The sequence below is a fragment of the Balaenoptera physalus genome (genome assembly GCF_965194825.1).
Source record: "Balaenoptera physalus genome assembly, chromosome: 1".
In the NCBI taxonomy this organism is placed as follows: Eukaryota; Metazoa; Chordata; class Mammalia; order Artiodactyla; family Balaenopteridae; genus Balaenoptera; species Balaenoptera physalus.
The window spans coordinates 192,259,214-192,286,834 of record NC_138882.1 but is presented as its reverse complement, the minus strand read 5'-3'; the positions used below and the strand labels follow the sequence as shown (position 1 = coordinate 192,286,834).

Here is a 27,621-nt window from a genome sequence, read left to right as displayed (position 1 = left end):
ATTGTCAGCCATGCCCTACCCACGGTGGCCTAGGACACTGCTGGGGAGGGGTCAGTGGCCATCCCATTCCCACCCTCCATGGCATCACTGGCCAGTGTAGGAGACAGACGGGCAACATCCATGACGACCTCGGGGGCCCGAGGAGTGAGAACATCAGCCGACACCTGCTGAGTCCTCGCCAGCTGTGACCCCGCCCCGTAACTCTTTGCCCACTGCCCCCCGGCTCCTTCCACTGTCCTGAGGGCCTCAGCCCCTCAGGGAAGGGCCCTGAGCCCCGGTGGATGGGACAGTTACAGCCCGGGTCAGCCGCCAGAGGAAGGGAGGGACGGAGGAGCAGGCGGCCCCCAGAGGATGGGGAGCACGGGGCCGGGGCCACTGCGGTACAGGAGCCATGAGCTCCTCGTGGGCCGGGGTGCTGAGGAGCAAGGGGGGAGGGGACCAGATCTGCAGGCCTCAGTGACCAGCCATGCAAGGCTCAGGAAGGGAAACCAAGGGGGCCCGTGGCTGGAATCCAGAGGGAAATAGCTGTGTGGGATGAAGGAAAAGTGAATGAAGGTCAGAGAGATTCCAGAGCTGCAGCGATGGTGCTGTATCCTCTCCCCCGTCCACCTCAAGGCAGGGAGGAAAACTCTCGGGACGGCATGTCGGCAAGTGGATGTGGCCCAGTGCCCGGCCCAGAGGCCGCCATGTGACCCCACGGTGACCCTCTGGGGTCCTGGTCACACGGAAGGGAAGGTTTGGGGAGAAACCCTGGGAAGAAAATTGAATTAATGCATGGACTTCAGTTTTAGAATATGAGGAGAATGGGAAGCACAGTTAGAAAACGAATTAGCTTCTGATTCTAGTTAGAACGAGAGAAGCACAATTCATGGAACTGAGAACAGGCACCAGGAAACATCTTCCCACCCCACATTCATTCATCCTGTCCTCCGCCCTGAGGGCACACCTCTGATGGACCGGCCAGCCTCTTGCGGAACAAGGCCGATCCCGAGCTGCTCTCAGGGAACATCCATCCTCACCGTCAAGGGAGCAGAGGTGACATCACCTGGTGGGTCAGTTCACAGGAGGAACTGACAACTGGGCGGGTGTAACCTAGCAGATCGAGTTCAGACTCTGTGAACATCCTTTCCTTCGGGGAAGGAGAGGACTCAGCAGTGTTTTGAATTTGTGAACCAAGAAGCCAGGCCCCTGGACGATGCCCAGCGCTGGACGATGGCCCACACTGCCGGGCGACAGACCGCACAGGAAGGACCGCGGGGAAACGCTACCTTCATCTGAACGGCGGCGGATCCGATGAGAAGCAGGGAGTCTCCGTCCCAGATGTCGATCTGCAGGGTCTGCATGGCCAGGTAGCGGGCGAACCAGCGCTGCTCCCCGGGTCTCAGGAATCCAGAGTCCACCAGGTACTTCAGCTGAAAGCCCGGAGACCCTGTGCAAAGAGGCCCCAAATGTGCCCAGAAGTAATTGGAATCATTTATTATCTTTACACTTGGAGGAGTTTCTGTTCTGGTCATGATGACTAATTTCTGCTTCTGTCAGAGTTACAGCTTAATAAATACATTAATCGAAACATTACATTTCTTTCCAAGGTATACAAAAAGCTCCTCCCCAAATAAGACTGATGTTTTTTAACTGAGTCCTGGTGAAACAGTCTATGCTGGATAAGGACAGATGCCCCAACGGGGCCAGCCACCGAGTATGACTCTGGGCGCACAGGATTTAGGGAGAAATGCCGTCTACATCTTCTGTCAAAACCGGGTGGTCACCAGATAAAGAAGATGCGGTACATATACACAGTTGAATACTACTCAGCCATAAAAAGAGAATGAAATAATGCTATTTGCAGCAACATGGATGGACCTAGAGATGATCATACTAAGTGAAGTAAGTCAGACAGAGAAAGACAAATATCATATAATAACACTCATATGTGGAATCTAAAATATGACACCAATGAACTTATCTTCAAAACAGAAACAGACTCACAGACACAGAGAACAGACTTTCTGGTTGTCAAGGAGGAGGAAGGTGGGAGAGGGACGGAGTGGGAGTTTGGGGTTAGCAGATGCAAACTATTATATACAGAATAGATAAACAACAAGGTCCTAGTGTATAGCACAGGGAACTATAGTCAATATCCTGTGACAAACCGTAATGGAAAAGAATATGAAAAAGAATGTATATATATGTATAACTGAATCACTTTGCTGTACAGCAGCAATTAACACAACATTGTAAATCAACTAGACTCCGATAAAATTTTTTAGAAACCTGGGTATTCACACACAGGAGCATGGAGAGCTCAAACTGAGACGGAGCTCAGCACACGGTGCTTAGGCCACCCCGATGCCTCCCGCCCCCAACACGCCCAGCAGCCCCACAGAAGCACAGGCCTCTCCAAGGTCGCTCCTGGTGCCAGGCTTATCACTACGAGACAGGAGCCGGACTGCGGCCCCCGCCTTCACCTTTGCGAAGTGGCATCACCATTAATCCTAAATTGGCACAGATGTCATTGAAGTCACCATTAGTTAAAGTGCAGGGACAGCAATGCAGGGGAAACACGCTGAGAACAACATTTCTGCCCTTTCCATCAATGATGTAACAGTATTTACGTGGCCCCGCTGAGCAGACCGCTAACCCCAGGGAGGAAGGCGGATGTTGGCTCAGCAGCCCAAGCGGCCCCGGGCAGGCTCAGACCCTCGCCCCCCGGCAGCCACCTCGCCCCGTGGGGGCCCACACAGCGCCCTCTCCGCTGTCCTCAAGGCCAGGACAGTGCGGTCAGCGGGAGCAGTGAAGCAGGTCAGGACGGGACCCAGCTCTGGGCGCTGAGGAGGAGCGCGGGGGGAGGGCCCCCGGCGGGCCCAGGGGATGCGGAGCAAGGACCAGCGGGGCCCTGGCTTCCGCCACAGCTGGAGCGCCGACAGAAGCACCCTCCAGGATGGAGGCGCAGGGAGCCGCAGCCCAAAGACCGCGGGAGGGGCTGGGAATGACGTCGCGCACGGCAGGCCAGGCCCCAGTGTCCCACCCCGCGCGCTCAGACCAAGTCACGGGGCCAGTGGAGGCCAGGGTCACGCGCCCCCCCACCCCGGCCCCCCACGGCCAGGTGTGAGAAGCAAGCGGCCTGCGGCACCCGATCAGCCTCCCGACAGCCGCCCGCAGGCTGGCTCATCCAGGCGCAGGGAGGACTGCAGTGAGGACCGGGGAAGGAGGAGGGTCGAGCTCACAGCACCGCCGGCAGCACCACCTGACGGGTCCCGCCGGGCCGACTGCCGGCCCAGGATGCAGCCGGACGCGAACGTGCGGGGCGACCTCCCAGACGACACCCACAGACACCCTTCCCTGGGCGCCCTTCACACCACCCCCGACACCTCCAGTCCCACGGGGCCTCCACCCAGACTTGCACTCGCGCCTGAACGCAGTATGTCCCAGCTGGACCCCGCGTCTTCCTCCCCAGCCAGCTCCCCCTTGCGTCCCCCCAGAGTGCCGCCCGGCACCACGTCCTCCCGACGCCCTGGCTGGGCTCCATCATCACCACGTCCCGTCAGCTGCCGGGTCCCCGCAATACGACCATGAATTCACATGCGGCAAATGTGCCAGGCCCTGTGTGGGGTCGTGTGGGGAGATCAGGACGGACAGGGTCCCTGCCCTGATGGAGCTCACGGTCTCGGGGGGACACTTTGAGCCCCGAGCTGACAGTGTGCTGAGTGTCGCACACGGGGGCCACCCTGGTCTGGGCACAGCCCAAGGCCCCTCACGCTGGACCCTCCCAATCCCTCCCCACTGTAGGCTCGGACCCCTTTGCTCCTGTCTGGCTAAGACAACCCACTCCTCAGTGGCCTTCCCTGAGGTCCAGGTTCCCCACGGTCCATCCCATGGCACTGCCGAAGCATCCACGAAAGGAGTCCTGCGTCGTCTCCGTCCCACTCAAAAACCTGCAGTGGCGCTGACCACTGACTCCTGGGGGTAGTGGTACCACCCCACAGGGTCTGCTCAGGCTCCCCGGCTTACCTCCCTCACCCCTGCACAGACGCCACCCAGCCCAGCTGGGGTCCCTGCTGCACCTCAGTCCTGCCCCACCACCACGGCCAGGTCTGGCAGATGCTCTGCCTCCAGCTGGACGGTCCTCCCCCACCCCTCTTCTCAATCTCCACCCCTCCTTCATGACAAACACCTCCTGCTCTGTGAAGGCAGCCACGACTCCTCTGATGACAAACACTTTATAACACTACCGTCTACAAAGCATGATGAATGCGTAACAGCTTGGAGTATCTATGCACCAAATAACAAAGCCGAAATCCAGAGATGTAAGAAGAAACAGATGAAAACACAATGACAGTGGAGACCGAACAATCGCTTTCCTTTCAAGGCAGGTCAAGTGGACCATAAATAAGTAAGGATACAGAAGACCAGACCAGCTAACCCATAAGGCAGAGTGTATGCATACACATACAACATGGTACCCCAATAACAGAGAATATATCTTTTCAAGTATATTTGGAACATTAAAAAAAATTTACTGTCTATTTCACCACAAAGAAAACCTAAATACGCTCCTTAAAGTAGAAATATTACAAATAATATTCTCTGATCACAATCCAACAAACTAGGAATTGGAAAAAATTTTTCAAAACAATTCACTTATTCTTAAATAATTCTGTGTCAAAGGGAAAACACGATCAAAACAGATTTTCTAGAATAATAATAATGAAAATACTACTTATCAGAATCACCAAAACATAAAGCAATAATCAAAGGAAAATTCATAGCCTTCAATACTTTATATCCACAAGAACAAAAGAATTAAAATAAATGAATTAAGCAACTCAAACAAATTAGGAAAATAACAATAGAGAATACCAAAAAGAAAGCAGAAGGGGGGTAATAATAAAGAGAAATGCAAAATCTAATTGATTAAAAAACAAGAAAATAGCAAAACCTATTTAAGGTACATTTATGTGCCTTCAGAAGACAGGGAAGCAGAAATGAGCAGATGGGAAGACATCCCTGTTCCTGGGCAGGTCCCCTCCTGTCCTTCAAGGGCAGTTCCCCTCTCGTTCATCTATGAACTTCTCCAGAACCCCAGACAGAGCCTAACAAGTTCACATAGAAAACTAAACCAGCAAGAATGTCTGGAGAACCGCGCAAAAAAGAACAGCATAACACCTCTGATCAAAGAGCGCGACCTTCGTGTGTAGACAGACAGTCTCATGAAGAGTCTGGTGAACTACAGCCCACAGGCCAACCCAGCTGTGAGCTAAGAATGGCTTTTATGTTTTCTAAGGGTTGTGAAAAACAAAAGTCAAAAAAAGAAGAAAATGATTACACAGAGATCATATGTGAACCGAGAAAGTCTAAAATATTTATGATCTGGCCCTTAACAGAAATCCGTTTGCCAACCTCTAGTCTAATGGAACGAGCAAGAAAATCCAGAATTACACCCAAGTAATAAAAAAAAGTTCGGTATATGATAAGGGTGGCTCTCAAGGCACTGGGGAAAAAGACGAACGTTTTAATAAATAGTACTAGGTCAACTGGATAGACATTTGGAAAAAGATAAAACTGATCCGTATCTGCCATCACACAGCAGGATAAACTACATAGAGATCAGAAATCTAAATGTGAAAAATGAAACCTGTAAATCCTAGAAGAAACCACGCACGAATCTCTTGCTGAGCTAGGGGAGGAGAAAGCCTTTGCATCTATGACTGAAGAAGCTAGAAGCAATAAAAGACTGACACATTAGACTACACAAAAGTAACACCTTTACATAGCAAAACCCATCATAAGCAAAGCAAAAAGACAAATGGCAAAGTAGGAAGCATATCTGCAATGTATATCATAGGCAACAGCTAATCTTCCTAATACAGTTCCCAAAACAGAGGACAAAATAGATGAAAAAGCTGATAGAGAAATGGAAAAAGATATGAATAGAAGTTTGCAGACAAAGACAAAAGATGCTCAACTTCACTCATTACAAGAGAAATGCACATTAAAACTGCACTAAGATCTATCTCACATCAATCAGAACGTAACAACCTATTTTGTGGAGGAGGCCAAAAGATCTCAGGCTAACAGAGGGGAGGTGGTGGTGTCTGTCAACACCACTGAAGCCTTTTATCCTATAATCCCACTGCCAGCAATCTGCCCTAAAACACACCTCCACACGCAGAAAACACGAGAAACACAAGGTTACTCATTGCTGCATTATCTGAAATAGCAGAACCCTGGAAAGACCCAAACCTCCATCAGTAGGATGATGGTTAAATAAACCACAGAACATGCATCCAATGTAGGACGATGTAGCGGTAAAAACAATGCAGACGGTTTCCACATGGAGTGGAACTCAGGATGGAAAGTTAACTGAAAACAGCACAGTGAAAAAGTGTATTTGGTATGCCACCTACTGAATAAGAGAAAACAAAAAATAAAAACGTAAATATTTGCTTAAGCCAGAAACTAGAAACCTGGTTACCCCCAGGCCGGTGAGCAGGTGGGGACTGTCTAGAGGGATGAGGGTCGAAGGGAGCCTTGAGTGCTCATTCAACTACGGTTTTATGTTTGGGGCCACATAAATATTCCAATCAAAAAGGAAAGAAAGCAAATATGAAATTGAAAACAAACTGAAACCAACAAATTCGATTGAACATCAAATAGGCAACATAACTCCATAGAGAAAAGAATGAACACAAGGGCTTTGGGCCACACTCACTCACTCTACATCCTCGGTGGGACACAGTCCAAGACCAGAAGAACACAAAGAAATCTGAACTTTTGTCAGCCATGTATCATTAGTATTCAAACTGGCGGTGTAATTTTGAAAATACATTGTGTAAATTATAAGGGAAAGTAAATAAGTAAATATATTATCAGGAAACACGATTTTCGGTTTAAGAGGAGATACAAATAAAATATTTTAGGGAAAAACTTCTAAATTTAAATTAGAAATATCAAGGTGAACTCATGTTTTAATATACATGCCCCAGCTCTGCCCAGGGAAAGGCCTAGAAGCAGTTGAGACGCTGATCAAAAGCGCCCGGATTGTGATCTTTAGAAAGCACTCCCAGTGGGGGGCCAGGCTCCCGGGAGAAACGGGTGACCGGATCTGAGGCAGAAAAAGCACAAGGCGAGCCTGGACACCTTTGCTCCAGAAAGGGAGGACCTGCCCAAAGTCCAACCAGAGCGTGTCAACAGACTCAGGCCAACCCGAAGGGCTACAGCCGGCCAAAGACGAAACAAAGAGCTAGGATATACAAAACCTGAACTGTCACTATTAGAGTAACTATTACAGTAAGTTCTTACTCTGAAAATTAGAAATTAAAGGGAAAGTACTAAACATTTGTTCTGCCTTTTTTGGAGGACATATATGTAGTTCACCCCTGGTTGATGAGAGAAAGTCTCTTTTTATAGAAGAATGCCAGCTCATAAAGGGAGACCAAATGATAGCATTAGAAGAATTACAATTTTGAAAGCTCCATTTAAATAGCTGATCCAGGCAAAGCACAGCCAAGGATGTTAGGACAGTAGGTGAAGGGCTGCAGGGGTCGGATATCCACATGAAGCCCAAGAACAGCCCCAAGAAGTCTTCCAAGCACAAAAGGGGAAGCGCCTACCTCTTCCCACTGGAGACACCTGGGGCGGGTGCCCCTACCAAGTGCTCACACTGGCACCCACATGGTGACACGGCCTGACGTCGGTGCCTCCGATGGGATGCACAAGCAGCACGCGGCCTCAACAATGAAGAGTTCACACCAAATCCAGGATGAGACTGAGCCCTCAGCCCTTCCCCCAGTGGACGAGAACTACTGGAGATGAACGAGGTAGACAACCAGGTGAGGAAACAATCAGACACACGGAATGTGGGACATTCCACAACTCGCTAGGTCTCTTCAAACAGGCACCAACACTGGACAAAGAATGCAGGGGACAAGTCTCAACGAAAAGAGACTGAACACATGATTACAGATAATACATGGGCCTGGACTGGATGTCAGAGCAAAAAACAGCTACAATGGACATATGAGGGGAAATGGGAAAACTTGACTATGAAATTCTTATAATCTTAAGTATGATAACAGAATTGTGTGTATAGAAAAGGACGTCCTTATTTTTTTATAAATTTATTTATTTATATTTTATTTTTGGCCGCATTGGGTCCTCGTTGCCGTGCACAGGCTTTTCTCTAGTTGCGGTGAGCGGGGGCTACTCTTGGTTGTGGTGCGCGGGCTTCTCATTGCGGTGGCTTCTCTTGTTGCAGAGCACGGGTTCTAGGTGCACAGGCTTCAGTAGTTGTGGCACGCAGGCTCAGTAGCTGTGGCTCGCGGGCTCTAGAGCGCAGGCTCAGTAGTTGTGGCGCACGGGCTTAGTTGCTCCGCGGCATGTGGGATCTTCCCGGGCCAGGGCTCAGACCCATGTCCCCTGCATTGGCAGGCGGATTCTCTACCACTGTGCCACCAGGGAAGTCCCAGATGTCCTTATTTTTAAGTAATGTGTGCTGCTATATTTAGAGGTAAAGTGTCACCACACCTGCATTTTACATTCAAATGATTCTGAGGTCGGGGGAAAGATAAACAAAGAGATAAAGCAGGTATTCCCAAATGCACCAACACAACTTCTGTAGCTGGGGACACGGGATTAGGGCACCTGGAGAAGACACAGGAAAGACAAGATCCAGTAAGGAAGAGGCGATCAAGGCTGTACTAGAGGGTCCAGACCTGGACGCTGGTCTGGTGGGAGATGCCCCCTTGGCTGGGATAACTCAGGGGTGGGAAGATGGACGAGAGTTCTTTAGGACAATGGATGCTCTTGGCTGACCCAGACTCCAGCTCTCACACTAGGCAAGACCCCACTAGACAAAAACACCAAGAGACGCATGTTAGACGAACAACATGTTAGAAAAAAACAGGCAAGAAAGCAAGGGAAATAACAAGGAAAGGCGGCCCCATGCATGTGCTGTAGAAGGACGGACACCAACACAAGCAGATGAAACGGCCACAAACTTGGGGGAACCTTCCTGAAAGGAGCAGGGGACACTAGTAAGTGAGGAAAGTCCAGAGGCACATCCCACTCCTGAAGAAAAAGAGGAAACAAAAGAAAGTCTACTCACAATGGAGAACAGGGACTAGTGTGGCAGAGGCAGTCACCAGGCCCACGGGCCGCAGGTTCCAGAAGCTGCGGTTTCTCCCGCTGGACCAGATGTGGCCGCCGTTCGGCATGAGCCTGCTGAGGGCTGCCCACGAGGGCGTGTGGGAGCCACATCATGGACTCTGGGCCCCAGGACGCAGACCAGGAGGGGAAGCGGTGACCCTCCACGAGAGCTGGTGGTCAGGGCTGCCAAGACTGTAAACGTCCAGACTTTGCCAGAAGACAACAACGTCTCAAATGCCACTTTGCATAAGTGGGTCCACCCACCAGAAAAGAGCAATCGTGTGGCAGAGCTGAGACCAGGGCTTTTTCTCTCTGCCCTCATGCACCCCTGAGTCTCTGCTATCGTCTTTGGCAAAACCAAACTTTGGATTCTGGGAACAACATTTTGCTTAAAATAAGTAGTCCAGGCTGAGAAATGACTCACTTCGTAAGCTTGGTGGGTGTGGAGCCAATGCTTTTAAAATCTTTTATGTCCTATTAACTCTCTGCATTCTTTATGAAGGTCACAAACCTCAGTCCCTACCTCACAGGATACACAAAATCAATTCCAGATGAATTCTAGATCTGAATATAAACAGGGAAAAAAGAAAAAAAAGAAAAAAAAAAAGGGAAAAAAGGCTTCTAGAAGGTAACATAGGAGGATATCTTCAAGACTTTGTGGAGACAAACTCATTTTGGGTGTAGCTTAGGAAATCTGCCCATTAAGGAAAGGACTGATAAATTGGACGTAATTTTCATGGAAAACTTCTGTTAACCAAAAGATACCATTAACAGAGTCAAAGGCGGGAGGAGATATTTATAACATCTGAAGAAGGTCTGGGATCAGGATATATACATAACACCTACAAACTGAAAAACAGACAACACAATAAAAAATGGGCAAAGCACTTCAAAGGAGGATCTGCCAAAGGCGACAGCATGTGGAAGGTTATCGGTCAGCCAGGCGATGCCGGCACATGCCCACCAGGAGGTCACGTGAAAGAAACAAACAGAGCCACACACATTACACAACCAGCAAGGACACGGGCAGTTCAGACTTTCCGTCTACTCCAGTGGGTGTGTAAGCTGGCACAGCACTGGGGAAGGAATGCACCAAAGCTAGACCTGTGCTGCCCAGGGACCCAGCAACTTCAGTCCCAGGCACAGACCAATGCAGATGCGCACACACACACGTGCACCAAAAGAATGATCGTATATTATTAAAAAGGCAAGAGAGAGCCAGTACTGGTGAGGGTGTGGAGAAAAGGGAACCCTCCACTGCTGCTGGAAATGTAAAGTGGTGCAGCCACTATGAAAGCCTCCTCCAAACCTTTTTTGGAGGTTCCTCAAAAAACTTAAAATAGAGTTACCACATGATCCAGCAATCCCACTCCTGGGTATTTAACCAAAGAAAACAAAAACACTCACTCGAAAAGAAATCTGCACCCCACCCCCCCCCATGTTCATTGCAGCATTATTTATAATAGCCAAGATGTGGAAGCTACCTAAGTGTCCACCTATGGATGGACAGATAAAGAAAATGCAGTATGTATACATACGAAATATTACTCAGCCGTTAAAAAGAAGGTAATCTTGACATCTGTGACGACGTGGATGGATCAGAGAAAGACAGATACCATATGATTTCACTTATACGTGAAATCTTTAAAAAAAGAATCAGGCTCGTTAAATACAGAAAGCAGACTGGTAGTTGCAAGAGGTGGGGCAGGGGGTGGGCAAAATGGGTGAAGCGGGCCAAAAGGTACAAACCTCCAGTTATAAAATAAGTCAGTCACGGGGATGTGATGCACAGCACGGTGACCACAGTTAATAACACCGTGTTGCGTACTTGAAAGGTGCTAAGAGAGTAGATCGTAAAAGTTCTCGTCACAAGAAACACAGAATTTTATAATTATGTTCGATGATGGATGCTACCTAGACTTGTTGGGCTGATCACTTCACAATGTTTTAAATATGTTCACAGCAGCATTATTCAAAAGAGCCAAAACCTGGAAATGATTCAAAGGCCTGTGCACAGCAGAATGGGTAAACATTGTGGAATATTCGGACAACGGGTTTCTATACAGCCAAGATCACGGACAAACTACTGCTACATACAGCAACATGGAGGAATCTCCCAGACATGAGGTTGAGCAAAAGAAGTTAGATTCAAAATGGTATGGATAATATGATCCGTTTAAGTCCAAAAAACAGGTAAAACTGATGCAGAGTGATAGAATTCAGAAGAGCAGTTACCCTTGGGGGAGGTCATCAACTGGGGTTGGGGGGTTGCTCTGTAACGTTCTACAGCCCCATCCGAATTGGGTGGTAGTGACACAGATGTGTTCACTTTGTAAAAATTACACCTTTTACAAAAATTAACTCAAAATGCTAATTTTTGTAATGTAAAATGCAAAACTATCAAACTCCTAGAAGATAACATAGGAAAAAAGCTAGGTGACCTTTCAGATTTGGTGATGACTTTTTAGCTACAACACCAAAAGCACGATTCATAAAAGAAATAATTGATAAGCTGGATGTCATTAAAATTTAAAACCTCTGCTCTGAGAAAGACACCATTAAGAGAATGAAAAAGATAAGCCACAAGTTGGGAAAAAACAGTTGGAAAACACATACATGATAAAAGATTCATATCCAAAATATACAAAGAACTCTTAAAACACAACAAATATGAAAACAAACAATCCAATTTAAAAATGGGCTAAAGATCCGAACAGAAGATATACAGATAATAAGTAAGCAGATGGAAAGACACACTACATCATCTGTCATTAGGGAACTGTAAATTAAAACAATGAGCTACCACTACACACCTACTTGGATGGCCCAAATCCAGGACACTGACAACATCAAATGTTGGCAAGAATGTGGAGCAGCAGGAACTCTCATTCACTGCTGGTGGGAATGCAAAATGGTGCAGCCACTTTGGAAGACAGTTGGGCAGTTTCTCTCAAAGCTTAACATACTTTTACTATACGATCCAGCAACTGGGCTCCTAGGTATTTTACCCAAATTAGTTGAAAATGTATGTCCACACAAAATCCCAAACAACAAACTGGAAGCAACCAAGATGCCCTTTGGCAGGTGAATGGATAAATAAACCGAGGTACGTCCAGAGTATCATTCAGTGCCAAAAATAAATGTGCTATCAAGCCACGAAAAGCCATGGAGGAACCTTAAATGCATGTTACTAAGTGAAAGAAGCCATCTGAAAAGCATACACTATATAATTTCAACTATATGACATCTTGGAAAAGGCAAAACTATGGAGACAGTGAAAAGATCAGTAGCTGGCAGGGTGGAGCACAGGGGATTTTTAGGGCAGTGAAATTACTCTGGTTGATACTGTAACGGTGGATATATGATGTTACACATTTGTCAAGATCCATATGACGTACAACGTGGGGAGAGTAAACCTTAATGTAAACTCTGAGCTTCAATTATTAACACTGTACCAATATCAGCTCATCGTGAATGTAAGAAGTTGCTAACGGAGGAGACAGTGGGGGCGGGAGTATATGGGGCTCTGGGCTATCGGCTCAGTTTCTCTGTAAATCTAGAACTGCTCTAACAAATAAGGTCTAACCATCCTTAAAAATTCACGGGGTTTCCCTGGGGGTGCAGTGGTTGAGAATCTGCCTGCCAATGCAGGGGACACGGGTTCGAGCCCCGGTCTGGGAAGATCCCACATGCCATGGAGCAGCTAAGCCCATGCGCCACAACTACTGAGCCTGCGAGCCACAACTACTCAGCTTGTGCACCACAACTACTGAGGCCGCGCTCTAGAGCCCGTGAGCCACAGCCACTGAGCCCGCAAGCCACAACTACTGAGCCCACGAGCCACAACTACTGAGCCTGCACTCTAGAGCCCATGAGCCACAACTACTGAGCCCACAAGCCACAACTACTGAGCCCGTGCTCTAGAGCCCATGCACCACATCTACTGAGCCCGCGTGCCACAACTACTGAAGCCCACGCACCTAGAGCCCGTGCTCCACAACAAGAGAAGCCACCGCAATGAGAAGTCCGTGCACTGCAACAGAGAGTAGCCCCCGCTCGCCGCAACTAAAATGAAAGCCCATGTGCAGCAGCGAAGACCCAGCGCAGCCAAAAATAAATAAATAAATACATTTATTAAAAAAAAAAGATTCATGGAATGGTGCACTTTGTTGTATGCATGTTATATTTCAACAACAAAAGAAAACGTCTTAAGTGAGGCCCATGAAAGACTCGGTGCTGAGCCAGCTCAACCTTCTGAGGTCTTGAGGAACCCGGTCCATCCGGAGAGAGCCCCCAAGTTTGGGCTGCCAAAGGAAGCCCAGATCTGCTCAGTCAGAGGCGTCTTTGGCCAAGACTCAGCTGTGTAAGAAATTGCAAAGCCTTTGTGGACTTTGAATTTTAATTCACCATGACAAGAAAATTTGATTCTGGAGTTTAATTTCTTTGGACTTCCACTTGCAGGGAAATTTAATTTTTGGACTAATTTCTCTCTGGGCAATTCATAATGGAAAGGGGTTTACAGTCAAATCAGGAGCGTCTCTTAAGTGGTTGGCCTTTTTTATTGAATTATCTTAATTAACACTATCCTTTAACCTCATTGCAGAACCTCCAATGAGCTCCACCGGATCAAGTGACTGGATAGCATTTAGCACGGGAAACAGAATAGGGAGTGAATGGTCAGCAATGGGTGCAGAGGGGCCCCGAAATCCATGCATTACTCTGATCCATTTCCGAGCCTTCTGGGGACACAGGCTAAACTACCCACTGCTGGTCCTGGGGGGACTGGCAAAGGAAAGGTGGTGGGTTCGGGAGCAGTGGTCCCAGGAAGGCTGGGAAACCTCCCCAGTGGTGACTGGTCCCCTCCCCCAAGGAGGGCCACAGCCCCGCTGGCCATAAACTCAACGGTTACGTGAGCTGAGAGAACAAAACGCAGGAAGGTTGCAGGAACACATCGTCCCCAAGCCCCACCTCCGTGCAGAGGGACAGCCCGTGCCGCCCTCTGCCCAGCATACCCTCCTCCCAGGGCAAGAGCAGCTCACAGGCTGGTGGGTTTGGGGGAAGCAGCAGAGTCCAAGCTTCTCACCCCTTCCCCTGTCTCTTCTTTTCAGATTTGTCCACAGGAAGAGAGGAGGCCGCGGTCCACAGGAAAGAGGGGGGGCAGCAGCTCTGCCCCAGGTTCCAGGTCGACGGCGGCTGCCCAGCCCGACCTCTGCCTGCCACTCATCTGATGGGGGCCCGGCAAGCACCACGGGCTCTCGGGCTAACCCCATTCCCACAACGGCTCTGACTCTCCACACTGATTCTGACCTTGGACAAGGGAACGGGGCATCACCTGCTGTGCCCGTGACTCCTCGCGCCCAACAATCTGGCTGACCCTTTCCACTACTTCTTTGTTTTCTAAGCATTTATGCTCATTTTCTAATTTCTTTCCTTCTACTTTTATTGGGTTTGTTCTGGTTCTTTTTCACCAAACTTCTTGAGCTGAACAATTAGATCAGCATGTTAAACGATACTTTCTTCTTTACCAACAATATAAGCATTTAAAGCTGCAAATTTCCCTGTAATTACCATTTTACTTATTAGCTTTTTTTTAAGTTAATTTTTACTGGAGTATAGTTGCTTTACAATGTTGAGTTAGTTTCTACTGGACAGCAAATTGAATCAGCTATACATATACGTATATCCCCTCTTTTTCGGATTTCCTTCCCATTTAGGTCACCACAGAACATTGAGCAGAGTTTCCTGCACTACACAGTAGGTTCTCATTAGTTATCTGTTTTATACATAGTACCAATAATGTATACATGTCAATCCCGATCTCCCAATTCAACCCACACCCCCCTTCCCCCTTGGTATCCATACGTTTGTTCTCTATGTCTGTGTCTCTATTTCTGCTTTGCAAATAAGATCATCTGTACCATTTTTCTAGAGTCCACACATATGTGTTGATATACGATATTTGTTTTTCTCTTTCTGACTTACTTCACCCTGTATGACAGTCTCTAGGTCCATCCACGTCTCTACAAATGACCCAATTTCGTTCCTTTTTATGGCTGAGGCCATTTTACTTATTACTTTTGATATGCAATATTATTTTGTCATTCAGTTGTAAGCAGCCATTTCTACATTGATTTCTTCATTTACCTAGGGAAAAATTAGAAATTTGTTTTAAAATTCAAAAAAATCCAGCAGTTTGGAGCCTTCCAGGGGGAGGGCAGTGAATGATTTCTGACCTTGAGGTATTATGGTCAAAGAATGCTATAAAATTAGATTAGATATAGGGTCTCTTGGTATATGGCAATACCTGCTTGGTGGCCTAAGATATATACACACATATATGAATAATCAGTTTTTATAAGTTTCAAAGGATACTTGAAAATAAAGCATATTCTCTAAATTGGTTGTACAGGTTCTATAAGATCATCTCTTTAAATTGTATTTTATAATATTCTCATTAATTTTTTTCTGCTTGATCAATCAATTTACTGACAGAAGTGTGTCAGAACCTCCTATGATTGTAGGTTTGTCAGTTTCTCCTTATAAAGTCCATCAATTTGTCCTTTATCTTTGGAAGCTGTGGTTGTTAGAAGTTCACGGATTCAGAATCATTTTTTCCTAGTGAATTATTCCCTTAATTATTATTTAATAGGCTTCTGGATCCCCAGCAATGTCTTTGCCTTCTGTCACTTTTGTCTGATGTTAATGTTGTTAAACTAATTTCATTTAATATTTTAACACATCTTTTTCCACCTGTTAAGTTCTACTCAAGAGGCAGCAGTGGTTCAGACCCCAGGTATGTCCCTTACGAGCCGTGTGACTGGCCAAAGACAGGACAACTGGCCACCAAAAACAATAACATATTTGGTATGTTCAGTCCACTGCAGTTTAAATCCATCAGTTGATAATGATATCAGAAAAAAAAGCCATTGGCCCCGCCCTTGAAGGATGCTGGGAACTGTCTCACTATTTTAAAAATTAGCAAACAAAAGAGAAGAAAATCAAGCATTATTCTGCCTTCTCTATATGAATCGCACCTCAAGGCAACCAAAGAGTTGATGAGGAGAAGCTTCGTTTTAAGGAAGCATTCTGGCTGACAAACGAAGACGTATTCTAGGAGTAAAACGTCACCACTGTGCAGCCTTGAATGAAGTGATCAATCCAGGAGCACCAGTCCTGATGGTCACTGATGAAGCATAAGAAGCAACCCAGGCCTCGTGCTGCTGCAGAGACGGGGACACACCTCCAGCAATACCGACTCCTTGCCCCAAACAAAAAGCGTGCATCTGCTCACGCATCTAGATCTAACTCCAATTTACAGGCAAAACAGGGGATAGAGCAACACCGCAGGTGTCACCACTGGGCCGCAAAACCAAAGTGCAGACACCGGGAGGCTCCAGGGGACCAGCAACGTGGCGACTTCAACAAATAAATTAAAGTGAAAAAACAGAGACAGGATGGTGATGACGGCTACAGGTAGAAAGAGACTGGAGAGTCACACCATCCCAACGTACAAACCTAACTGAGATCCTGATTTGAACAAAGTATTAAAAAATGTTATGAAGTTATTGGGGAAATGTTAACATTGGCTAGATATTTGATAATATTAAGTCATCATTAAGTTTTAGATGGGGTAATATTATTGAGTTTATGTTTTTTAAAAAAGACTACTTTTTTAGATCTACGTAAGAAAATATCTATAGATGAAATCATATAACGTCTGGAATTTGCATCAAATAGCCCTGGTTTGGAGAGGGACCTGGGCAGGGATGTCACTGATAACTGTAGAGGTGAGTGGCACGAGCACTGATTTATTGCACTCTTCTCTCAAACTGTGAACGTGTTTGAAGTTTTTCACTGTTCAACCTTTTTTAAATAATAAAATTCGCAGACAAAGCTTGGCCCTGGATTTCGCGTTTGCCGGGTGCCCAGCGCTCACCCGCATCGAAGGAGCCGTCCTTGTGAATCAGGACGAGGAGGTGGGGCAGGGAAGCCGAGCTGGTCTTCCCGGCCTCGTCCAGCTCAACCAGCTGCAGCCGCGGCGTTGTCTCGGGGGGGAAGCGGTAGAACTGGAAGGTGAAATACACAGTCTGTGGCCACGGCGCTGCCTGGTCGTCCTGGGACACCCTGGATCCAACGACAGCTCCGAGTGAATCAAGGGTCCGGGCGGAGAACCCGGGCTTTCGTCACACGCTCGCAGGGAGACAGCAGGTGAGAGGCCGCCTCCTTCATCTACACCAGCAGCCCTACTGCGACCTCGGGGAGCCCGCCGGGCATCCCCCCACTTCAGGCATGGCTGGAGAGCCCAGATCTCGGGGTTACACCAGTACCCAAGGACAGGGCGACACTCTGTCCACGCTGTAACTAAGGACCACAGAAGAGCGGTCAAAGCAGGTTTTACAGCATTTGGAAATGGCAGTGGGTGGGTCCCAGCCAAACGAAAATAAAGACCGAGGGCATTCTGTAGTCCCGTTAAGACCTGATCGTAGTATTCTGCCAGAGCCACACAGAAGTTCTTCCTCAACACAAGAAATGCAAAAGCCAGGAAAAGAGCAAAAGACCAAATATTCAAGAGTTTACCTGCTAAAGGCAAGAAACTGTAGCACTATCTCGTTGCTTTGCAGACAGTCTGATTCTTCCTTCTGAGGGCTGAACTTCACGGGATCTGTAGGATTCACGGCCTCAGCTGGTTGCTTATTGGCGTCCAGAATCTCGGGAAAGCCGGCGGACCGCAGCAGCGCTAGGGAGGCTCGTGACGGCTTCCCTCCAGAGCTGGAACAGAAGGCCTCCTGAGCCAGCCTCCAGGAGAGGGCCCGCCAAGAGGCAGGACCCGGAAAGCCAGCTCTCTAGGAAAGCCTACCGTCCAGGGGGTCAAAGGGTGTTGATCACACAGCACTTGCCCTGGGCCCTCCCAGACCTGGTCCTCACCTCCTGGTCCAGGCTCCCACGATGAGCGGGGCGTGCACAGGTGTGAAAGGCAGCTCCTGCAACTGCTCAGCGGTGGATGTGCCCGGGGCCAAGGCCGTCTGGCTCAGGTCAGCTTCCAGGTGAGAGATCCTGCCCTCCAAGGGGAACTCCTGCCGAACACAATGGGGCCCCAGGTGAGGCCAATGAGGATCCCAACCCGTAACCAAGGGTGCCTGGACGTGGGGCTCATGGGCGCACTGCCTCCGTCACACTGCGAGTGAAAACACAGGAGGCTCAGCTGCACTGGAATTTCAGGTAAGCGATGAATAATTTTAGTATAAGTATATGCCACGCAATATCCGGGCCACACTTATACTGGAAAGTATTGTTTATCTGAAATTCAAATTCACCTGGGCATCCTGTATTTTACGTGAGTCGAAAAGCAACGAGGAAGGAATCATAAGTTTTTGAACAGCTCAGTAGCACAGGAGACATCTGATGCCTGAGAAGGCAAATTAACCTCAAAACCACGTCTACGGAACAGAAAGAGGAAACCATCTCCAGTAACGCTAGGGAGACTGTGGGACGGAGCCCCCGAGCCTGTGTGAACGCTTCCCTGTCCCCACGTCACCGAATGCTCTCGGCTTTCACCGGCACCCTCCGCCCACCTCCATCTAAAGGAAGAGCTTGATGGGGTCTGGGATGCTCTCCCTCCAGCTGGCCTCCCAAGCTTCCCGTTTCATTTAGAAGGAGCCCCACGTGACCGGAGGCAAGGGACACGGGCCTCTGATGACACGAGCCCAGATATATTTTAGAATCAGGCATTTCACCATGAGGGTTTTCAAGGAAGTAATTAAATGGAACCATTTTACCTCAACAGACTTCCAAGGCAAGACTGAAGTCTGCAGGTGAACCAGCAAACTCTACGTGAGTCCCCCAAGTTCAGTAGAAGGAAACAGGCCTATTTTAGCCCATTAGCTCCACTGGGATCGGGGACGGTGGGCTTCACAAACTCTCCTCCAGCCGCAAGGCGAGCGTCCTGGAGGGGGAGCTGGCAACTTGGACGGACCTCTATTTACATCTCCAGTGAAACTTTCCTTTTCCTCTCATGTTCAGAGATCTAAGGGCGCTTTTACTTTGTTTTCTCAGGTAGAGCAAAGCCTAAATCAAGCCCTGTGGCAGGAAAAGCTCCCAGACCAAATACCCTTGGTCACCAAGACGGATGGTGGCAAATATCTAAAGCTGGAAGGAGGTGATGTCCAGACCCCATCCCAAACGCCCGCATCACAGAGAACCCAGGAAGGTCTCGGTCACCTCACCAAGGACCAGGGCAGCTCACAAAGTCGGAGACTTCCACAGAAGTCAGGAGTTTGAAGCCATTCCCTGGAAGGAGGCAGGCGGGAGGAGGGGCAGGCTACTTACCCCCGGGGCCAGGGAGGGCGTGGGGCTCCCCGGTGGCTTTGAGGAGGCTTCGGCCAAGCGGCGCTGAGCTGGGGACTGTGGGGAAGCCGCCAGCTGGGAAAGCGACAGCTGAAGGGAAGAGAGCTTAGGTAAGATGACAAAATGCACCCCAATAACTTCACAAAGCCCCTCCCACCCCCCGCTGGCACAGACCATTGGGAAGGAAGGGAAGACTCTGACGTGGCCACAGGGAGCAGTGAAGTCTGGAATCTCCTGGAACCCGGCATCACGTCTAATTGCTTCTTTTCTAACTACCGAGAGGGGTAATTCTGTGGTTTCTCCCACATCGTAATATTTGAATAAAAATATTATTAACAAGGAAAAGCAAGTGGAGAAGGGGAAATGGCCAGGGAAGCCGGGTTCTCTGACACTCGGGCTGCAGGGCCGGCTGGTCTCTGAACCTCTCTGGGTTTCACCTCCATCCCTGGACTGAACTTCTCCAAGACCCCTTCTGATTCTAACCACCTGTGTTCCTACGACATGAACCCGCCCGTTAAGGCAGTGACCATGATGGCAGCTGACGTGGGCCCTGGAAGCCCCACTCCACCACTTCACTGCCACGTGATGTGGGCAAGTCGCCTAACTAACCTGGTCTTGCCTCAGTCTCCTCAGCTGTAAAATGGGGGTGCTAACAGCACCTAGATCACAGGCCTACTGTGAGAAAGGGCTTGTCAAGGTACCCGGCACAGGGTCAGGTAAATGTGACTAACGTGAGGAAAACGAACGTTGCTCTGAAAGGCTGGTGTGAAGAGGTGGGGGGCCCTCGCTCTACTGAAGACCCGTCTCTCAAATCCTGGTCTCTATTTATAATGTACATGTTAACAAATGAGACGTCTGTCATCAGCAGTGACAGCTGGCCCGGGGGGACAGAGGGGGCTGGTGCTGGTACAGAGAAGGACCCAACCCATGAAGAGGTGTTGAAGAAATGGGCGAGGGGCACTGGGGGATCCGGGCAGCATCTTAGGGGCAGAGAAGAATTTAGGGTCTGCTCAGCTCCCCTCAGAGCCCACAAGCCGCCGTGAGCGCCTCCTGCCTCTGGGGCTGGAGGTGCTGCCCTGTGGCCCCTCAGCACTTAGGGGCACCATGCCAATCGCTGGAGGGAAAATGCTGGGACGGGCCAGCAGGGCCCGGGAGGCTGTCCCCAAACACGTGTCTTCGGGCAAACACCACATTCACTTCTGGTCCAGTTTCCCAGCTGCACGGTCCACATTAAAGCCACATCCTGGGGACAGCCCTGGATACTGAATCATTCAACTTTGCCAGAAAGCCAACGTCCAGGGTGATGTTGGCAGGCAAGGTCATCAGGAGGACAAGCCAACGCTGACGTCATTCAAAAACCACGCTGGCCAGAGCCAGCCCCGAGCCATGGGCAGACCCGCAACTGGCTCAGGATCCCTGAGGGGTGGCCACAGCTCCTAGCACCGGAGGAGACGTCAGCTCTCCGACAGGCGCGCCAACGTGCTGGCCTCTGTCGGTGCCGCCCTGTGCCCTCCAGCACCAGCTGCTCGGCGCCCCTGCCGGCTGCTGCCTGGGGAAGCCACGGCCTCACCGGCGCCCTCTCCTAGCAGAGGGTCAGGAGAGGAGGGGGCGAAGGGCACTCCTCAGTGTCTCAGAAGGGGAAAAAGGCCATTCAGTCCTGAAGGATTCCCAGCCGTCAGACATAACTGCGGGAGAACACATCAGCTTGAGTGCGGACACAGGCCTTCGATGGCAACTGGAGGATCATTAACAACCAGCAGAAGCCACGGCCCTGACAGCCGGCGCTGGGAGCAGCGCGCTAGGGACCCGCCGCGGAGACAGGCAGGAGGGCGGCCGAGGACACCTGCACCCCGACACCTGCACCCCGACACCTGCACCCCAACACCTGGGGGCCCCTCCCCCCCGGCTCGCTGGCACGCTTCCCAGCCCACACAAGTAAACAGGACATCAACTGTTCTTAAAGATGCAAAGGGGACTTTCCCGCACCCAGAACCTTTAAATACTTGATTGTGGAATTCCGAAACAGGCCTCTCGGGCCTGGACTTACCCCTGGTCCCACTGGCGAGTCCTGGGGGGTGGTGAGCCCCCGGGGCGGTGGTGCCGGCAAGCCTGGGAGGAAGCACAGGGGCCGGGGAGGGGCCGTCAGCCTGGGTGGGGCAAGGGCACCGGAGCTCGGCTCAGGCAGGCCTGGCGCGAGTCTCCCCTCGGCAGTCACCGGTGCTCGGAGCTGGGCAGCGGCCACTGGGCAGCCCCAGTGCTTGGCGAGCAGACCCAGGGCGCTCGTCCCCAGTCACCGCCTGCAGGATGGAGCCCGAGCTCGCTGCCCACTTCCTCGGCCTCCTTCTCCCTGCTCACGAGGCTCACTCACTCCGCGTGCGCTCAGGGAGATGTGAGGCTCTCGTGCGCTCACCTCAAGGCTCACCCGTCCTTTCCCCTGCGCACCCTCCCCTGCCTTCGTGGGGCCGGGCTCTGATGTCTGCCTGGGCCGGTGCTTCCCTGGCTGGGGCCCACTTGCTGTTCTGTTACATAAGAAACTTCTAAACAGACGCACGCACGGCTGGGCGCTCTGGCTGTCCCATCACTCACAGCCCGTCCCCTGAGGCCCACTCACTCTACGGGTGTGAGTGTGGGCGTGTTCGTACCGGGAATAGTCGAGGTCAGTCCTCCACGGGGTCCCTGGAGCGAGGGGCCAAGGGCGCCCCTGCCCTGGGTGACGCGAGGCTGGTTCCTGCAGCGCTGGAGGTGCCCAACTGTGGAGGGAGCAACCGCTCCCACGGCACTGTCCCCACCCGCCGAGCACGGTCACCACACGGTGGCCCGGGGCAGGACCGGGCTGGAGTCTGCCTGTGCTGCTTCCACCCCCATCCCAGGCCCTGCACTCCTGTCTAGGAGTCCAGGCCTCACCCTAGTCCCTGAAACCCCCAGACTCTCAGCACTGTGCTCCGGCGTCAGGGGCCACCCATCACCTCCCCATCAGCCCATACACGCGCGCTTCTTCTGCCGTCAGCCGCCAACATCACCGCCTCCGGTCAACGGTGGGGCTGCCCGCTGGCCGGGGCCCATCCTGACAGGGCCCCCTCCGCTCCCCTGAAGGCCCAGGTGGGACCAGGCACCTGTCCGAGGTGAGACGTCTGGTCTCCCTGAGGACCACGCCTTCTTAATGCACCTCGGTCCCCTTCACAGGGACCCGACTCTGGCCGCTGCATGTGGACACCACCGCCAGCTGGACTTCAGGACATCCTGGGCCCTGAGAAATCGTGCCCCCCACAGGTAACTAGCCCTGCTCCTGTCACCCGCGTGTGGCCCTGACTGCCCGCACTTGGCCCTCCCTCCCTCCCCGGTGGTCTCTGCTGCCCAAGTCCCGCACAGCCACGTCTGAGCCCCGGACCGGGCAGTGCCCATGAGCAGCTCACCTGACCCCGTGGCCCCCAAGCCCCAGGGCACACGGCACGGGGCTGGCGCGGGCGGCACCTAGCACCTACCGACCGGCCAGTACACCCGAGGGCTGTGACTCTGCATGCTGTGCAGTCTGAAGGGAGGACGCCCGCCTCCCCTGGCGGCCCTGAATCCCACCACCGCGCAGCTTCAGCCAGCAGGCAGGAACCGCACGTGGGAAGCGCCCCCCATAGCCGGCCCTGCTGTGCCCTGGGGCCGACATGCCACCAAAGCCCCTTCCAGCCACCTCGGAATCCACCTGGAGAAGGCACTGCAGGCTCACCCCAGGAGGAGAGATCCAGCTGATGAGGAACAGGGGGCGGGGAAAGCGGGGGGCGGCGTGGAGGGAGGCCCCCAACTCCACTGGTCCCGCCTGAGCTGAGCTACAGACTCTCCAGCCCCTCGCCAGCCCAGCTCCTTTCTCAAAGCCAAGTTAACGTGATTCCAAAGAACGCGGTGCCCTCTAATCCTGGGAGCCTCCGGTTCCTGAAACGAGCTCCCTTTGGAGGGAGTTAGCGAGTCATCGAGCGAGCTTCGCTTCCCAGGAAAGATGTCATCTCGCGAGAAGCAAAACGCAGACCAGGATTCTGCCAGGGCCCCACTGTCCTTGAAGCCACGTGCCTCTCCCCAGACAGCTCAGGGCTCCAGGCAGCCACTCATCGCCACCACCACCCCGCCACCCGGAACAGTCTAGAAGATGAAACAGAAGAGCAGCACGCCGGGTTCTCCTTTGTTCCACCCTAAAAGGAGACTGAAAACTACACGGGTTGATTTTGGCAGCGAGGAAAAACCTGCAGGAAATGGCTCCATTTTCCTCTGCTCGGAGAAGCCCGGCGCTCGGGAGCCGGGCCACGTGTCCTCTAGTTGAGGAAGATCTGAACCCTGCGGAAAGCTAAACCCTCCAAGCCCGTTAAACTTCTCACACACTCTTTATTTCCCCAGTTTGTCTAAGCTGGGTACTGTGTGGTGCTTTTGAGGCGATTCTTTACATCCTGACTTACACAATCTTAACCTCCTAGACAACCAACCGCACAAAAAAGGCTTTGCAGCAGATGAAAGCAGTGCCTGCTGGGGATCGCAGGGCCCAAACCCACACACCCCAGCGAGACACGGGCTGTGAGAAAATACACCAAAACCACAAAATAACTTGGTGTCAAACCTTTCTGCTCTAATGTTCCATGCGGCGGTCGCTGATTAAGTTGCTTTGCAAACTACGCAATCTAACGGTCTAGCCTGGACAACACAGTGTCCTCCAGAGGCGTCCACTGTCATTCCTCCAAGTCTCCCAAAAGCCACGACGGAGGTGTTGGGGTCAGACTGGGAAGCCCGCCTTCCGCCACCGAGCACTAAAAGGCTGCGAGCTGCCGGGGCCGACAAGACCAAACCATGGGGCCCTCACGTGTGTGCAAAGGCTGCGTGCGTGGTGACATCTGCAGCGTGCACAAGGATGTGTGCACAAGAACCTCTGCCGCAGCACCGCTGAAAACAGCAAACCATGAGAATGGCCCACATGTTCCTGAAAATGGAAGCCCTGAATTAAAGCTGGTCCATCTGGGTGTGGAGCCCGGAAGCAATTAAAAAGGGGGAGGTCGACGGGCAGGTCCTGACGTGGGACGTTGCCAAGACAAGTTACAGAGCGGAAACAAGTTACCAAGCAACCCACGTAAGGGAATCCCACCTCTGTTAAAGGAGAAGAAAGAAAACGACACGTGGATGAAGGTCTGTAGGTAAATTCACTGAAATGCGTGGAATGGCAGGAACAGTGAGGGGCTAGAACCTCACCCTTTAGACACGTGAGTAAGCGTGCTTTCCTGTACTACCCGTGGAATTTAAAATAACTTACATTCTAGTTTACTGATCATTATCAGGGATGTCTCTGTGCCCCTGCTGGAGCCTGAGCACGCTCCTGGCTGAATCAATGGCACCAGGCGGCCCGTCGCAGACGACGAGGTCCCGCGGCAGGGGATGCTGGTGCCTCCCCAGACGGGGCCCGCCCGCCACCCCAGCGGGAATAACATCCACGTCTGGCCGCGGCGCCGCGGGGCTCCGGCTTCCGGTGAGTCACCTGGTCGTTAGAAGAAGAACGCAGAGACTAAGACGACAGCTTTGCCAGGCGCTCTGTGCAGCTCAGGGACACCTCAGCCTCGGAAGGGACTGAGTCAGCCGTTTCCATGCCACCCGAGCCAACCGCGGCGCAGACAGGGCCACACCGAGTGCTTGAGACAGACACGTTTGCAGCTGCAGCCGCTGTGCCCCCGTCTGAAGATGAATTTCCCCGACACCCTATTGCTCCCCAATCAGCCTCCACTTGCTGAAAAGCGCTGTCGACAGAAGCTCAAGTGTCCAGTCCTCTCTTCAGTTCAGCTTCTAGAAGCCCGAATGCCCTACACTTGACTAAAAGGCCAGGAGGGGGCTTGCGATCTGCCCCAAACCTGGGCTGTCCGCGTCCCGCCAGGTCACACACCTGCATCCCGCGCTTCTCTGCATTCAGCCCGGGGGGAGTGGGGAGGTGTGCAGACCACGAGGACCTGAAGCCCACTCCACGCTCCTTTCAGGGCAAGAGGGGCTACCTTTCAGGTCAGCACTTCTCAGACGGCACTTCTGACGAGTCGAGTGGGCAAGCATCACAGAAAGACAGAAAGTAAGAACACAGGCACGAGAGAGCTCAGGCAGCAGGCTTGGGGACGTCCTCCAGGCTGGAGAGAGCAGGGGTCTCTCCACTGTCCTCCCCGGGAAGGCTGGTGGGGTCCCCATGCATGAACACCAACCAGGAGCCGGCCCTGCATGAAAGGCGGCATTCAAGCCCTTTACCCCACAGTGCAAGCTGCCCTCCAGAGAACGCTTTTGCTTGAACGTAGCTGCGCACCCTGGGGGGGACGGAGGAAAAGTGAATCATCCGGCAGGGTCTGATGAGCGGGATTCGTGGAGGAAAAGGCTGCCCTGCAGACAGACCTGCCTGTGCTTAACTGAAGGGAGAGGAGGCTGTTGCTTAGCAACCGTGGAAGTTCAGGGCCAGGCAGGAAGGGGCCAGGCCTCCGACCAGGAAGGCGGGGCTCTGGGGATGTTCCAGGATGGGACTGAACAGCTTGCCCCAAGGGCAGGGGGCAGGAAGGGGTCGTCACAGCCAAAGACACAATTTCTGTGATTTAAATAAAGATTGTGAGAAACAGCTTTCCCAGTCAGACCTTGAAAATAAAGGATTACTCAGCATTCAATGGTACTCCAGACACTAAGAATTCACAAGGCCGACCCATTTGAAAGGCCGTTATTCCTAATTATTTGGGCTTAAAAAGTCATTCTCTTGAAGACTTTGATCACAGGAATGGAGGAAGTGAGCAAAATCTAGGAAGAGGTAAAGGGATGCTTGTCGATGGAGTGGGTTTGGGTCCCTGTGCTGAAGGAATCCAGAGGTGCCCTGTCTCGGTTAATCAGGCCCAAGAGGAGTGGGAAGTATGAGACGTGCCCGGAGCCCTAGGCTGGGTCACCTTCAAGGACCGGGCTCAGAAGCGTGATCTCCCTCCTGGAAGCCCTGGCTCTGAAACGCTCACTCACGCTCCCCGGCAGATGCTGGGCAGGTGTGTTGGGTTCCTGGCCGCTAACTTCCACCCCCTGCTCAGCCGACACCCTTCACTCCCTCCACTGCTGCGTGACTGCCTGGTGACACGACTCGGGGCAGGCGAGCTGCCCGTCAGTGAGGATACTCTCGAGCACGTCGCCCGCACACGAGGTCACAACCACGTCAAGCATCTAACTCCGTGTGCTCTGGGAAACACCAGGGTTACGTATTTTCAATGGCCCCTTCTACCCGGCTGCTTTTATATCTATTAAGCAGGCACACCAAAATTCTGACGCCACCAGAACATTCAAAAGCAAAATATGGGTCAGGGAAATGCCGGGTTCCAAAAACTGGAGACGGAGGGCCCTCTAGCGGCCCCGCATACACCCCCTCGCGGAGGGTAATGAATGGACCTTTGCTCCCTGGTAATTCTGCAGAAAAAATAAAAAGGATAATTCATAACAGAAAGCCAGAGCACCTCACTTAAAGTGACAGCTGCATATCGTTAAGATTTCCAAAGGAACCGTATAAGTTGGTAAAATATTGAAGCAGGAAAAGTTTCCATCATAAGTTAAACATCAGCCAATATTTAAGTCTCTTATATTAGGTCTTGGGAGGCAATGTTTTCAAATGCTTGGAACCTGGGGTGAAGGCGATCACATTAATGTGACATGAATGCGGTGATAAATCCAAATTAAATAAACCAAATGGAACCAGGTTCCATCCACGCAGATCTGCGGGTCCCCAAACGGGGGCTGAAAACCAGATGACGCTGCTACCGCACGTCTGCACCAGAGCGCAGTCCCTGAGTCCTCCAGCAGCTGAAGCGTCCACTCCTGTCTGCCAAGGACGCAGCAATAACCCTTTTGGTAGAGAACCCAGAGGGCATGCGCCCAGCAGCTCTGAACCTCAGGACGTCACGCTGGGGCTCGGTGAGCCCCGCACACGGGAGAGTAACACCCTCCCCCCGGTCACCCAGAAAGAGGCTCGGCTCAGCGGGCGACAGGACCATCTCGAGCCCAAAGCAAGACGCCTTGTGGGGGAGCCCTCCTTATGGGGTCCCCCCACCCCCTGAACCCCCACAGTGCTCCCTGGAGCCCACACAGTGCCCTGCTCTGTGCCCAGCAGACCCTCTGGGGGTG

At 51.4% G+C, this 27,621-nt stretch overlaps 1 protein-coding gene across 10 annotated transcripts in view; it reads right to left on the bottom strand.

Moving 5' to 3' along the window:
* NPHP4 (nephrocystin 4) overlaps window positions 1–27,621 on the bottom strand; it is a 140,143-nt gene that overhangs the window by 20,595 nt on the left and 91,927 nt on the right. For 9 of the 10 annotated variants that reach the window (XR_014265690.1, XR_014265691.1, XR_014265692.1 and 6 more), the window contains 6 exons: window positions 21,536–21,597; window positions 19,471–19,578; window positions 18,070–18,218; window positions 17,722–17,913; window positions 17,081–17,268; window positions 1,269–1,429 (listed from right to left, as the gene is read on the bottom strand). Coding sequence is in view for 1 of the 10 variants with exons in the window: in XM_082469383.1 (XP_082325509.1) it covers window positions 1,269–1,429; window positions 17,081–17,268; window positions 17,722–17,913; window positions 18,070–18,218; window positions 19,471–19,578; window positions 21,536–21,597 (860 nt within the window). In the remaining 9 variants the exon portion in view is untranslated. The remainder of the gene's footprint in view (window positions 1–1,268; window positions 1,430–17,080; window positions 17,269–17,721; window positions 17,914–18,069; window positions 18,219–19,470; window positions 19,579–21,535; window positions 21,598–27,621) is intronic. The other variant, XR_014265693.1, reaches the window with a different exon arrangement.